At 36.2% G+C, this 16,110-nt stretch overlaps 1 protein-coding gene across 6 annotated transcripts in view; it reads left to right on the top strand.

The window, feature by feature from the left end:
• Positions 1-5,121: 5,121 nt before the first annotated feature.
• KHDRBS2 (KH RNA binding domain containing, signal transduction associated 2) overlaps positions 5,122-16,110 on the top strand; it is a 678,558-nt gene continuing 667,569 nt past the window's right edge. For 4 of the 6 annotated variants that reach the window (XR_010126723.1, XM_054492856.2, XM_054492857.2 and 1 more), the window contains exon 1: positions 5,157-5,483. Coding sequence is in view for 4 of the 6 variants with exons in the window: in XM_054492856.2 (XP_054348831.2) it covers positions 5,393-5,483 (91 nt within the window). In the remaining 2 variants the exon portion in view is untranslated. Of the gene's footprint in view, positions 5,484-16,110 lie in introns of all 6 variants that reach the window. The other 2 variants (XR_010126724.1, XM_063666292.1) reach the window with 1 other exon arrangement.

Genomic DNA, 16,110 nt, shown 5'->3' with positions numbered 1-16,110 from the left:
TGTCTTTGATTTTATTATTTTGTTTTCTTCTCTTGAAACTGATAAGCTCTTAAATTTGGAACTGTATATTCTAATTTTATTATCATTCTCTTAAAATGCCTGGCAATTGCTTTGTACGAACTATTTTATATAGTAGATTTCATAATGATTGTTATATGCATGGTAATGTCTTTAAATGTGAGAGACCAGAATGACAAAACTTATACCAAACAAGTGTCTGTTGTAATATAGAAACTTGAATGGGATGGTATTCTCTTAAAATACTATTTCAATATTAATAACCTTTTCAACTTTTTAATTAACCTCCAAACTAAATTGAAATTTAATCCATGCTTCCTTTTTTGTATTATTCATGATATAAAACAATTGCTTATACATCTGCCTCTCTGGCAAAAGTTTTAACGTACTTTATCATCATTTTTATTAAATCATCTCCTAGCCTTCATATTTTTGTTTCATACTGAATACAACAGAGATTAGATCTTCATTTGATGTGTAAGAAAAATATATTTCACTGATGTGATTTTTACCTTAATATATTGATCTCCAGGAATAATCCATACTTGAGCTATAATTCAAGGATTTAATTTTAAGAATATAGCAAGTAAATTTCACCTGGGAACAACAGCACCATTCCCATTTCCTATAATGAAGTACTGCTCCTCAGCTGCTATGAGTGCCACCCGAAATGTGGCAGTGCAACAATTGTCCGTGGAGATACAAGGACATCAACTGTGTCAGTTTTCCAAACACGGATAATTTAAACCTCCGAAATAGTTTCTTTGGGCTAAGCCACAGTAGAATTAAGAACAGTTTCTTCCTTGGCCTTCCTTCCTTCCTCCCACTTGTAAGGATTCGGAACAGCAGTGTTCTAACACAGTAGCAGACCCTCAACAAATGTCAATTATTTTCTTTCTGTCTCTATTCTGTTGTTCTTTAATTATATATTTGTATCAGTTTAAATATAATATGCTATTAAATAACTAGAATGCTTTCCAATGAGAAAACACACACACACACATACACACACACACACACACAACAGCTTTAAGTGGTGAATATTTATGTGGTACTATGTATATTATCATATAGCATAAATTTTGTCTTTGAGCATATTACATATTAGAAATTTCTTACTACACATGCAATTACCACTATTGGTCATCAGCAGAGCCAAGTCCTCATTTCCTTGTCTTTTCTTACAATCCTAAAGTATAACATCGAAGTTCTAAAAGAAACTGGAACTGATTTCACTTGTGTAGTTAGTGAAATTCAAAGAAATTAAGATATTAAAATAGCATCTTTTATATAATAAGTTCTGTCGGGCTCTACAGTAAATGTAAGTGGGCCAGTCCTTTATTATACTTTATTACACTCTGTTCTAGGCACCAAGGCATTAGATTGCTAAAAGAATATTAACACCATAATTCTCCATTATCATTATGTAAATTATTGGGCCAGGACAATTTTGGAAACATAGGGTTCTTATTGTGAGTTGGTTTTACTGAATCCTTTGACTAACTAGTCAAGAGTTAGTTAATCCTTGGAGTAACCAGTCAAGAGTAGCTAGTGTGGTATCCATAAAGTTAATAAGAACTCTGGAAGCAACAGAAACTGCTCTATTTGATAATGCAGGTTGGGTATTTTTTATTAGTTTGCAAGGATTAGTCTGATTAAATACCCTTTAGCCTGACCTTTCTTACAAGGGTGTGTGAAAATATTGAATATACAGTTTGTGCTTTAACCACAGAACATATTCTATGGTGCGTGACTTATTCATCCTTCAAAACCAAATTTGGTTGGGGCAAAATTTTCTATAATATCCCATTTTAAAAATAATGTTAAAATTACTAGAACTCCATTAAAAATGTTTTGGGGCTAGAAGTCATGTTTAAAATAAGATAAATCTTTACTTAAGTTAGGCAAATCAATTCAGTGGTGATTTAGGTTATTTATATCATTAGAAGAGGTGGGTTAACCAGCAGTTATAATTTATTCAAGGGTAGACACAAAATATTCTATATTCAACAATCATTTTTAAAAGTTTTTCTGTTTACATTTATGTTTATAAAATGTTTGCATTTTTAAGGTTTCTCTGAGGATATTAAAGGATAATGTTGTACCTGTAAAATATTTGCATGTGAAATAAATGGAGAACATGCAGTAACACAGAGCCATCTACTGAAAACACGTGGATCTGATGCTGGATGAGTGTATATGTAGGGCCCTCGGTGTTTGCCTTTATTTAGTCATATTCTCTTTAAAAATAGGCAACATTTTGTGAGATAATTCTGAAGCATATTGATTTTTAAGGGTCAATATACTTATATATCTTTATTTTACAATGTCCATCATGTAGTAAGTATACAAACTTTTCTAAACATTAGGTTAGAGTTTATTTTCTTTTGATTTTTTAAGTTACATAAATATATTGCTTTGTTAGATTACATTTTAGGCATTTGATGAAGGAGTACCTGAAGAACTACAAATAACAAATCTTTAGTTTTGATAATAACTAGAAAAAATTAACTTGACTATATTTATAATGACTTGAAGACATTATATAATAAAGTCAGCACTTGGACAGCTCTCTGTGGTATCTTCTTATTAATCCTGTAATCATAGAAAAGATGGCTGTGAATAATAAAGTAATTGTTGTTGCTGGACATTATAAGAGTTACTACACCTTCTTCATTCACGAAACTGGGTTTCTGCACGTCCCCATCCTCACCATATGCTTTTAATGTCTTGATACGCTGCAAAGCAAAATGTTATTGTAATTGTAAAATATTTTGTTCTAATTTACATTTATTCGAAAACATTTACAGTTTTTTTGCCTGTGGTTGCCATCGTATTCACCCTTTACTACTATGGTAAATCGTAGCCACTTTTTGAAGTTTGAAGCATATTTTCCCTTTATATCCCTGTTGCAGACCAGGTACAGGATGCATGACCCTTCATCTAGTAAACATTCTGCACACAGACAAAATAGCAAGAACTTTCTGTATATATACTCAATTCTAAATAATAGCTCCTTTGAAAGTAACATAAGAATCAGAAAGAGATTAAGAAGCACATCCAGAAAGATACCAATACTTTATGGTCCCCTGTTACACTTAGAATAAAATCCAAATAATTTTCATTCATCAAATCCTGGGTGTACACATCAATCCCTCCTCCCTTATTGATTCCATTCTTTCCCATATTACAGTAGTCACACTGACCCCAGTCAATTCCAAAAGTCAGCACTGTTGTTTCCACCACAGGGCTTTTTCAGGGGCAAGTTCCCCTGCTTAGAATGTCTTTCTTTGCACATTGTACACACTTGGTTCATTCTTTTCCATGAGTTTTCACCGTAAATATCAGCTGCTTTTCGAGGTTGTATGTTTACCCTAGTCAAAAATAAAGAAACTAATATCTTCCCTTGTATTCTCTTTCTTAACTCCTTGGTTCATTCTTGACCTTTATTGCAGCCAACAATTACCATTTCTCTTGTACACTTGGTTTTATTTATCTTCTCCCATTAGAAAACATCTTTGTGATGAAAAGGAATGAATGTGTGTGTATCTTGTTCACCAATGTTTCTCCAATTTTAAGTACTGTCCCTAGACTCTTTTCAGTATCCAATAAACATTTGTTGAATGCACACATGCACAAATAAGTTAAATATTTAACATACAGAAAGCTAGGTTGAAGCAGTATAATCTGGATATAAATGGTGCTAATATAGAATTGAATTTTAATCTCAACTTCAGCATTAACTAGACATGAGACGATTTCTCTGTTTTGCCTCAGTTTCCATATTTATACAAACAGAGAGAGTAATAATACTTAGCTGGCATCTTTCAGAGTGCTTCTGTGAGGACGTATTGAAATAATCAATGTGAGGCACGTTACATTATTTAAACATTATTTACAAATAAAAGTTAATCTCCCGAATTTATCTAAAAATTAAAAGGAAAATATTTAAATACAGTAAGATAAGTTGGAAAAATTTCAGCACATTTTATTTGTAGAAAAGGTGGCCCTCATTCTTCCGCACCAAAAATAATGGGGGAGAGAACAATCAGGAAATGACTGCTTATGAAATGAGAACCCACGACTTGGGGAAAGATTGTTTCCTAGCGATTGAGACATGCCAGTTACATTTTATAGCCGCATTGGTAAAAGAAGGAGGGGCTTTGCCTCCACGCTTGGTGATATCATGAGAGTTTAACTTTCCTTTAAATAGAGGTGGGATAATACAAAGTAGCTCAGCAACAGTACCTGGTGAAAGAGACTGGCACATCTAAAACTAGGAGAAAGGGGAAAATTAGAGCAAACGTGGTTACCTATTTTCTAGTCTCTTCTTTCTTCTACATGTCTTCCCAATTCCTTCACAAACTGTGACTAATGAATCACATTGTTTTTTGGTTTTTAAATTCAGCCTCTCCCAACCTCCCTTCCACAGATAGGGTCTGGGGAAAGGAGGAACGGATAGGTTAGCAGAACTAATTCAATATCCTAATGATTGTACACCTGAAGCATGTCTCTGCACAATATTTCTTTGAGCCGCTTTATTTGTTTATCAATGAACATCCTACTTCGTCCCTGAGATGTAGGTCATCGGAAATACCAGCTGCCGATCACATGCAGTCTTCATTTTATTTCCAGACCCAGTGCGCTGTTGATTCCTGCGCAACTGGAGTGTGCCTGAGCTATGTGAGGGAAAGGAGACACCTGTGCCTTAGGGACGCAGGTGAAGTCCCATCTACCTTCCTGAGACTTTCCCTGGCGCTTTTCCACCCTCTCAGTGGCTCACTTCTCATCTCCATCTCCCCTGTCCACTTGGACTCAGACCTCTCTGTTTAACCTGCGCTTTTCCCGCCCTCTTTCTCCTCCGCGCCTTAGCTGAAGACACAGAGAGCTCCACAAAACTGGGCATGCCTAATAGCCAGGGAAGGCTTGGGCTGCAAGAAGAAAGCTTTTGCACCTTTCGAGCTCCCCTCCTCTCTGCAGCTGCCTCCTGCCAGTCAGGCGACCCGACGTGCGCTACCGCCCAATGAGGGCCCGCGGCCTTCGCCAGCGCCCCGCCTCTCCTGGCACCACCACCAATGAGTGGTTGGCGGAGGTGGGCCGCGCCCTGTTCCCGCCTCTCCAGTTAAGGCCGCTGGTGTGAGCCGGGGCTCGGCGCGAGCGAGGGACAACGGAAGGGACGGGCAGGTGTGGGCTCGGGGCCACGCAGCCCGACGGCGGGAGTCGCAGGTGCTGGGTGCATGGGCCAGTGAGGACGCACAGAGATCCCTCGCCGCGCGGAGGAGGAGCAGCGCGGGAGCCAGGCGCTGCCCCACGACCCTGCGTCCGAGCGAGCGGAACCTCGCGCTTCGCCCGGGGACAGTCCGAAGTCCGCGCTATGGAAGAGGAGAAATATTTGCCTGAGCTGATGGCAGAGAAAGATAGCCTGGATCCATCTTTTGTGCATGCATCGCGCCTTTTGGCAGAAGGTAGGACTTGCCCCCACAGATGGGCACAAACCGCCGGCTGCCTATCTCACCCGCGGCTTGATTAGGGGAGTGAAGTTGGGGAGGGACTCCTCTCGCCGCCTTCGCAGAAACTGTCCCCCTGAAGATGCTCGCCTCAGAGCTCGGGCGGACAGACCCCGTTCTTGGGGCGGACAGCAGTGCTCCTTCTCCACGTCTTAATTTGGAGAAGACCAAAGCTACGGAGATCTAATGGCAGTGGCGATGTGACCTGTTAGGATAATTGATAGAGAAACCATAAAGTGTAACGCGGTCTACAGGGACATTTTCACTTCGCAAAGGGAGGGGAAAGCAGTTTGGAAGTAAATGGTGATCAATGTAGTGTTCTAAGAGCTTCGTACATAGAGATCGGTATTTTTATTTTTATTTTTTGCTGCATTTAGGAAGTGATTTTTGATACCCTTTAATCAAAGTCTATCCTATGGAAAGTGTTAGAATTAACCTATACATTAAACTATGCATGTTCTTATATGTATGTTAATGTGGTAAGTAGAGGCTAAAGTGCTTATACATTTATTTGAAGTGTGATGATTGGATACTCTGTGAGATATTGGTCCCTGGGAACACTCTATAATTGATCAACTGTTTTACCAAGTGTGCATTTTCTTTTGTGTACCTGTAATGTTAAAGGAGATTTCATTCCTAAAGGAACATATATGTCTTGATTTTTGCATTGCTTTGAAAGGTTGTTTTTGAAAAAAGACACATGAACTTTATTAACCGAATTACTCCATTTATGTTATAATAATGCCATCTAAATACTAAAGACACCTATGGTATCTGTAGTTACTTCCACATGCCTTTTTAGAACATCTGCAGATTTTTTAAGATGAATGCTTCATTAATAATGAATTGCTTCATCATCAAATTGGTTACAATGCAGTTTTGTAGCTAAGGTTGTTATGGACTTACATACAGCAAAAAACTAAAACGGATAACTTCCTCTACCCAAGCTCCTCAGTATTAAAAGATTTTTTTTGAGACTTAGTTGTACCAAGGAAGAATAAATTCTGCTCCTCAATATATGATTTAAATAGGCATTAGCTATATTTTTTAATTTATGAATTGTTATTTATATTAACAATAAAGTGTAAGGTATTTTTCTATATTTAAATACTAAACAATTAGGAAAAGATTTATATTCAAAACATGGAACGTGTGAAATAACTAAACTGTTTTCAGGGAAAAAGCTTGTTTTATAGATAAGTGGGAAGGTGAAATACAATTATGCCTACTACTTTCTTGATTACTGAATGAAAAAAAATAGAAATTAAAGTGGAAAAGTAAAGTCAATAAAAATGAACTTTTTTATATTCCCAAAAAAGACAACTACATAAAAATAATAGCAAAATAATGAGTTAATAGATGTTTAAGATTGTTTGAAATGATTTAAAAAGCAAGTCTTACCAGTCTTCAGTGTCTGTAATATATTTTGAACAGTCTTCAATATATTTTCCAGAAGTTTCTTTATGTAGCGATAATATGTCTTTAAAGTGAAAAAAAAAGTTACAAATTGATAATTCTCTCTGACCCGCTAATTGGAGTTCTATTTGAGACAAGTGGCTCAAAGATTAATTCATCAGTCATTAATGTGAGTTATTGTACTTGAAGACGGCCAAGCTAAATAAATGCATACAAGAAACTCTTAACAGAGTGCATAAGTATTTCTGTGGCTGGTAAAACAGTCAGAGAATGCACTTGGTTCCTTAACATTTTATCTTTCCTAGGAACTTGATTTCTTGGTATAATACTTAGGAACATGTTCTGATGTACCTTGTAATTTGATTTTTTCCCAGCAGGGGGAAGCATGCCCTGCTTTTGTCAAGAATTAGAAGGAAAAGCTCCTAAATAGAGAAAAGCATCTAAGTAAGAAACAAAGAGGGTACCCAAATTTCAGAGAAATCAGAATGAGGAAAAGAGAATGGAGGAGGTTATAATAATCTTGGAGTACATAAAGAGTTATGCAAAAGGATGCATAGGTTTTAGATTAGCTCTCTGTACCTGGGGCTCTTTACATGTGCTAATTAAAGAGTGTAAGTTGATTGTTCTTGGAATCTCAATAATCTTAATGTATATTTTATGGTATAGATCTTTCATTATCTTTCCAAAGGCCAGTTGCCCAGATGTCCACGCTTAGTTTCAGATCTCTATAGATCTGAAGAGTATGGTTGAGATGATTTTATTTCTTATACCTGAGAATGCACTGATTGAAGGGAGTGGCTATAAATAAACCTGACATAGATATTCATTTGGAAAGAAGGTGCAAAGTACATTTCAGTCAGTACTGTGCAGACAGTGTCAAGCCTGAGTGAGTAATAAAAATGATACAGATGATTCAGTTCTTCAGAATGATTTTCCGGAAGCTAATATATATAAAGGTGGTAATATAAACCAATGAGCTTTCACAATGATTTATTTTGCATTTTGATTGGTGATAGATGCACATCAGTGCTCAATTGACAGTGCTCCATGTAGAATTGAAGGCTGTGGGGTTGAAAGTACTGGTTGGATGTTTATTTGGGGTTTTGGGGGGGGGGTCCATTGTAGTTTGTTTTATTTCACTTGTTTCTGCTGTGTGTTTTCAATGAGAATGATTTCAGTTAATTGTTAGAAGAGATCTTGAATAATGTGGTTTGAAGTTTGTTTATAATATGCTTAAATAATTAAAATAATGTTCATCCTGCGATTATAATGTTGTTTAGGTATCCACTTGTTATGGTAGGTGCTTTTGAATATGATAAAACAGCAAACTCAGGACTATCCTTAAAGTTCTACTCAGTGTCTGAATTTAGTTGCCAGATGAAATTACATGAGTTTATTTATATCTTTTCTGCTTCTGGGAAGTGCATTAAACTATGAATCTAGATACCTAGATTTGAATTCCACTTTAACCTCAACTGAATCTGGGTAAGCTTTCTTTCCCTGGGCCCAGTTTCCTTGTCTCTCAAATTAAGGAGTTGGACTAAGTGATGTATATGTTTTTTTGCAGTTCTAATTAAGTCTCAGACTACTGATGATACAACGAAGTGATGTTTGTATATTCGGAACAAAAATTCAATGGCTGCACATTTTTGAAACTTTTCATTCTTTCCTAGTTTAATGATTAATAATATATTTAAATTGTAATTTGAGGCACTAAATTGCCTCAATTAGTGCCAAATTAGGCACTAAAGTGTCTAAATTGTAATTTGAGGCTCTAAAATGTAATTTGAGGCATATACTTTATTTTGGGTACTGGGGACAGATTTATGTTCTTAAGTCTATTGAACTACTATTAATGTTTGAGGCCAAAAATGTATATACATGAAAATATTATCTGGAAATATTCTATGTCTGCTGACAGACATAGATCTCTTCAGATTTATGTATTCAATTATGGTGATTCCATACTCCTAGGAGCATTATAAATTTTTGTCTAATTGAGAGAGGTTTGGGGAAGATTTTCTAGCCTGAAATCTTTGCAAGCACTGAAAGAATCATAACCACTTTGGTTGACTCATTATATGACGATGTCAAATATTGCCAAATACTCCAGCAGTTCGAATGGTTTTCAAAAAGCTATAGATGCTATTTTCAAACTTTAGTGAAAAGTTTGACCTGCCATCTAGACTTGGCCTTTATTTCTGCAGATATAAATGAGATCTTAAAAATATTAAGAAAAGAGGGATTAATACTTAACCACAAATGCAAACTTGTGATTTAACTACATTTAGATTATCAATAAGAACCATTTTTTAGTTAGATCGTGTTTCTTAAATATTTTTCATAAAGCTTGATAAGTTTTTAAATTAAGGAAAGTTATTAGTGTAATGTCTAAAACAGCTTCTGGTTAAAAAATAGTGTTCCTGTGACTCTTTAAAGTGACTTTTCTTTTGATTAATGTAATCACCTTTTTCTCCCAATAGACTTGGGATAATCTTACTTATGTTTCTTAAATAGAAAACAAACATGGGCAAAGAATTAAATTCAGGTTATCTTTGATCTTCAATTAAGACAATTTATGATATAGTGGAAAATTTCTACTTTGACAAGAAAAACACTTGGGAGTGATTATTGACACTTCTACCTACTGGGAAATATAGGATGTGTCATTTTTTTCCACCTCTCTGATACTCAGTTTCTTCATCTATGTAACAGGAAAAGTAATACCTACCAGGCAGGGTTCTTTTAAGATGAAAAAACAAAAACAAAAACAAACAAACAAAAAACAACTTCTGCTTGTGATGCTTGTGATAACATAAGCCGTATTTTAAAAATTTATTTTATTTTATTTTTGAGACAGAGCCTTGCGCTGTTGCCCAGGATAGAGTGCAGTGGTGCGATTTTGGCTCACTGCAACCTCTGCCTCCTGGGTTCAAGCAGTTCTCCTGCTCAGCCTCCCAAGTAGCTGGGATTACAGGTGCGTGCCACCACACCCGGCTAATTTTTGTATTTTTAGTAGAGACGGGATTTCACCATGTTGGCCAGGCTGATCTCAAACTCCTGACCTTGTGATTGACCTGCCTCATCCTCCCAAAGTGCTAGGATTACAGGCGTGAGCCACTGTGCCCGGCCAATAATTTGTATCACAAAAATATAAGCAGAAATTAAACAAATATAACATGATGATGCACCTCAATTTGAGAAAATAAGTAAAATAAACGCTGCCTTACTTCAGATTACTGCCGAGTTACATTTGAACTCATAGAGCAAATTATGAAATAAATTATCTTATGAAAAAGGATTACATTGAGGTTTTTAAAAATATCATGTTTAGTAAGTGATCACTTGTCAGTCTTTAACCATAAGCTTGATTAGCCCTGGTCCTATTTATTTCAAGAGTAATTTCAGACCTATTCAGGCTTCCTCTTAAACCCACATGTTCTTCACTCTCAGCAGGTGATTTCATCATCTGTTTTATTGGAGGAAATGGGTATCTCTCTTCTGCTATTCCTCAACCTCCTACCACCTAAAAACTTCCATAGCCATCGTCATTGTCTTTCATTCCCAGAAGACCAAATGTTTCCTTTCTTCAAGGTTGATTTGCCATCCATATCCTTGACCCAAATGCTCTTCATCTCTGTACTCATTCTGTAGTTAAATCCTTTATTTGTATCCTACTTTTTCTCCTAATCGACACTTTCTTTATAGCAGCTGTCAACATGATTCAATGTGAATAATTTGAAGAAATAGAATACTTCTTTCACTTGCCACAAATATTAAAAAATAATCTCTCATGACATTTGTCCTTCCTTGTTTCCTTCAAACTTCTGATAATACTAGTATATACTACCTGCCTCACTTTCTTAATTTACCTTTTTAAAATTATTCGGTTTGGCTTCTGTCTTCATCACTGTCCTGAAATTGATGACCCTAGTGACAGAATAATCTCATAATTGCCAAATCAAATAAATTTTTTCTGACCCTTATCAAGTCTCTTGGCTGCACTTTCCACTATTGACCTTCTTCTGATTTCTTTCCATCTTCCTTGTCTTCTGGGCACTATATTCTACTGGTTTTACTTCCTTCTTTGACCGTTTCTTGCCCTCATCATCCTTCATTTCCCTCCTTCCCACACCAACACACACAATGCTGTCACAGTAATTCATTTAAAGTTAAAGTCTCACCATGTCACACTTCTTAATAATTTCCATTGCCTGCAAGGTGTAGTCCATACCCCTTGACGTTCTTATAACATGCTTACCTCTCCAGAAGCATCTCTTCAGCCTTTCTGCTTAATTTATCTCAGGTATACCAAACTGCTTATAGTTCACTCTCTACATTCCCTTAACATTCCCATACCTATTCACAGAAAGCTAGATATTTTCCCCTCATTCCCATAACGAACGCCTCTAGATCACTGTCCAAACTGTTATTTTAGAATGATCAGGTTGTGCCTGTCTCTCTCACTAGAGAAACAGCTCCTCTCTGTCTCCTCTTGAGGAGCAGAACTAAGTCTTTTTCATCATTATATTAGCAGCACTTTTCACAGTGCCTGGTATGTGATGGTGCCAGGTAGAGGCCAAACAGGCTTTTCTCCATCAGATTTGAGAACCGGCCTCCTGTTGGCCCGTCTGCTACCTCTTCCGCATGTGAATAACACTTTTCTTCTCTCTGTCCTCTCCTATCTCTAAGGTGTTGCACATTCTAGGACCTCGCTTTAGAATGCCCTTTCTAGTTTCTCTCCATGATTATAATTTATCTTCATCCAATAAAACTGAGTACTGCTATTCCTTCTTCTAGGAAGCCTTTCATAATGGCTTCTCATCTAATTCATTATAAATTAAGTGCACTTCTGGTTTTATTTTCAACCCATCCACCACTACTGCATTGCAACATGCAATTCTTTTTGATCTTGGTTGTCTCCACCTCTAAGCTTGGGGGCCATACTATGACTTCTGTCTTTGCATTTTTAATGCTTGCCTTCAGTCTTATATGTAGAAGGCCTCAATAAATGTTTCTTAACTGAATGATGCTGACCTCATATCTTCCTTTTTCTCCTACCATGTGTTTAGAAGATATCTCCAGAAACAATTTTTCAGTAATTCTGTCACTTATAATGATAATACTAATTCAGTCATATTTTATCTTTGCATAATTCAAAACCTCAGGAGGCCACTTTGAAAGTTTCCATTTGTTTTTAAGTCAATTTTGAAAAATTATTCATATGCAGGAAGTTGGAAAGATAGTACAGGGAAGTCCTTCTTTACTCTGTGAGGTATCTGAGAATCTGCCCTTTTGTTTCTTTGTTGTTTGGATTGAGGCTTTGTGTGTGTCTGCTTTTTATTTATTTTTATTTATTTATTTATTTATTTTTTTGAGACGGAGTCTGGCTCTGTCGCCCAGGCTGGAGTGCAGTGGTGTGATCTCAGCTCACTGCAAGCTCCGCCTGCCAGATTCAGGCCAGTCTCCTGCCTCAGCCTCCTGAGTAGCTGGGACTACAGGCACCCGCCACCACGCCCGGCTAATTTTTTGTATTTTTAGTAGAGACAGGGTTTCACCATGTTAACCAGGATGGTCTCGATCTCCTGACCTTGTGATCCACCCACCTCTGCCTCCCAAAGTGCTGGGATTACAGACGTGAGCCACCACGCCTGGCCGTGTCTGCTTTTGATACTTCTGAGTTGCCAACTTTTCTAGCACTCAGTCTGGCACATATGTGGCACAAAGAAAATCTAAGAAAACCATTGAAATGTCATTCCTGAGTCTTGTGGTACTGAGACAATTGGCCTCCTTTTTTCCACTTTCTAGAAAAGAAAGTCTTCTTCTGTTTATCTGTAATGTCCCATCCCCATTCATTTATGTGTTTTAATTTATATGTTTATGAAATTTTCTTTTGAATGAATATTAGGCCTTGTACATTAATATTAATATTTCATTAACTAGTTATATAGGAATGAGCATGACCACGATAAATTCATCTAGATAATGGACACAGTAATATTCTCTATATTTATCTCATTTTAAGGTTTTTTTATGGCCTGGTACCTGAGAATGAGAACATAACTGATCATTATTCTCAGTTTCTCTTTATGTACACAGTCTATAGTGAAGCTGTTTGTTCCCACAGCAGCTGTACAAGGGGAGGAAGTGAGGTTTGGAGGTAGTTTTTAGAAACCCCTGGAAATAACTGTGTAGTATCATCAGCTTTCCTTTTGCACTTATTTGAGCACTGAATTTGATCTTTCTTTTTGATTTGGCTATATTATTAGAAATATATCTTCATTGGAATTATATTCTGACATCAGTTTGATTTTTTAAAGCTATAAACCGTGTAATATTTAATATATTTCATAGATCAAAATTTGGTACTATTCCCCACAAACTGCTGAATTCCAATACAATAAACCGAATTTGGAAATTTTTTAGAGGTAGAATAACCACTAACAGTTGATATTCTACATTAATGTTAGCAAATATCCGTATTATATGGCTTCCTCGTCTTCTCAAGTGCAGAGTTCTGTAATGATTGCATCTTTTATTTGCCAAATACTTGCGAGGTCATGGCCAAGCATCCTCTTGCTCCATTGTTATTAACTTTTTTGGAGGAAAGAAGTCATTTTTAGCACATCCTCCATTTGACTCATGAACAGTACTTCCAAACAGATTTTGCAGTATAGAGAGATAATAAACAATCATAAAAGCATTAGGCTATTTACTTTATATTTTAGTTATAGTTTGGAGGATTAATTCCATCAGACTAGTACTCTACTGCATTTGACTACACAATCACATACGCCCTTGAATGTGTGTTGGTAAAAACTGCATATGGGCTGGGCGCGATGGCTCACGCTTGTAATCCCAGCACTTTGGGAGGCCAAGGCAGGTGGATCACGAGGTCAGGAGATCGAGGCCATCCTGTCTAACACGGAGAAACCCCGTCTCTACTAAAAATACAAAAAAATTAGCCAGGCGTGGTGGTGGGCACCTGTAGTCCCAGCTACTCGGGAGGCTGAGGCAGGAGAATGGTGTGAACCCGGGAGTTGGAGGTTGCAGTGAGCCGAGATCACGCCACTGCACTCCAGCTTGGGTGACAGAGCAAGACTCCATCTCAAACACAAAACAAAACAAAACAAAAGCAACAGAAAAACCCAAAAAACTGCATATGATATGTGCTATTAATAAATGAAGTATCAAATGTTTAATTTATGGGGTTTATAATCTGTAAGGGATTCAATTACATATATATAGACAGATATTTATATATATACATATATGATATAAATAAGTATATGGAAGGTCTGATAGATTTTACAGAAATTTTAGAGACCACTGATATAGGAATTCAGAGAAAGCCATAACTTCTGTTGTTTATGGTAATGAGAGATTTATCATTATTACCATTATCATAATCTCAACATTTATTGTGAGTTTACTCTTTGCCAGACACTGTACTAGACGATGCATTACCACAAGTAATCTACCCACCAACTTTATTGTGTAGTTATTAGCATTAGTTTTACAAATTAAACAAATTAAGGCTTAGATAAATTAATTTATATCAGGTCTCACAGCAAAGAAATTGTAAAGTTGAAACCCAGGCCTTTTCACCTAGACGCCACGTGTAACCATTACACCACATTGTCTTCTGTGATAGAGACCCAATGTTAGGCCTTGAAAGAATGCAAGATGTTAGTGTGCACATTTTATCTAGAAGATCAATGTTGTTGTTGCCATTAACTTCTAAAATATGTTTCTGAATGCAAATATTGGATGAATTATTATATGATATCATAAAATATAAGTATAGCTTATAAAAGTCAAATTAATTTATAAATGGGGGAATTTACCTTAGTATGGAATTGAATTAAGGATCATCAAGACAGCCTACATTTTCTGAATGACTTATATTGACTGCTTCTTAGAGAGCTTAGTGATGTGGTGGCAGAGCAGAGGGAACATTTCAGACTTCTTTTGACCCAAAAAGTGATTGGATAATTTTGTGTGGTTTGCTGAGGCATTTTTTCCCCACATTTTTTAGAGAACTGCTTACATTTGTTGAATTCTTCTAGAAACGAAGAACAACTGTAGGCCCTCTCTTGGGTCTTGAGGCGGTCAGGGTTTTGTTTAACATTTAGAAGTGAGCAAATTTTACATTTGATCAGAAACAGAAGACAATATAGCTTGATTTAAATGTTATCTGTATGTTCTGAGGTATTAGAATTTAATAACTTTGAAACAGATTGGCTGGTGTTATTGTACTGTTATCAGAAATGCCACGATCGATGTCTGTTTCCTTTAAAACATTAAAGATTAGATTTTACTCTTCTTACAGAAAACCAGAATAAGTGTGTTTTCTCTAGTGCGTAGATATTTTTAGCAGGTTCATAGCGTTGTATGCTAGATAATGATGAGCTCTGACTGCAACTCAGGAGAGGGAGCTTCTGTGATAGAAACGCAATAAAGAGGCTGAATGAGAAGAAATTCGTTTAATTTTGAGAAGAAGAAGGGTGACTCAAGTAATGGCTGCTTTTTTTGAACATACGCAGTGGCTTAGGTCTTTATATTCTGAGAGGCAGCTAATATTGTCCCTATTTTATAGGAAAAGATAAAAAGGAAGATTACAAGGTAGTACAATCAATTTAGATTTTTTAAAAAGCAATAAATCAGAGGTTAGTCAAATGTCCAATAAAAGTGTGAAAGAGTGTCAAAAAGCAGCCATTATACATTGAAACATTAAACAATATTAAAGAACATAACTTGTTTAAGGGAATAGCAAAATCTTGCTTTGATAAACTTTTAGAAGAGTGAACTAACTAGGTTACTGTAGAAATTGTTGTTTCCTTTAAAATAATTTTCTCCAGGAAATTTAAGGAATTGTTTTCTGGAATTTGATTTACATCCACCAGTACATTCATTTTATAAAAGAATATTATAAAATGCAAACAGTAGATGAATAACTAAATAATAGAATACATTTACCATGATGTTTATTCCTGAAAATGATAAATGGAAAGACATTAGTAAGTGTAGAATTGGATTAAGAATCATCCGTGTCTCCAGACAGTTTAAGTTTTTTTCTGGCAAAAAGTAGAAGCCACTTTTTTATCCATCCAAGACCTTGTGGAAAAGGGGGCCTTTAAGGAATTGTGGGAAGATGAAAGAACATTTG

This window comes from Pongo pygmaeus, chromosome 5 (genome assembly GCF_028885625.2).
Source record: "Pongo pygmaeus isolate AG05252 chromosome 5, NHGRI_mPonPyg2-v2.0_pri, whole genome shotgun sequence".
In the NCBI taxonomy this organism is placed as follows: domain Eukaryota; kingdom Metazoa; phylum Chordata; class Mammalia; order Primates; family Hominidae; genus Pongo; species Pongo pygmaeus.
This window is presented reverse-complemented; position numbering and strand designations above follow the sequence as displayed.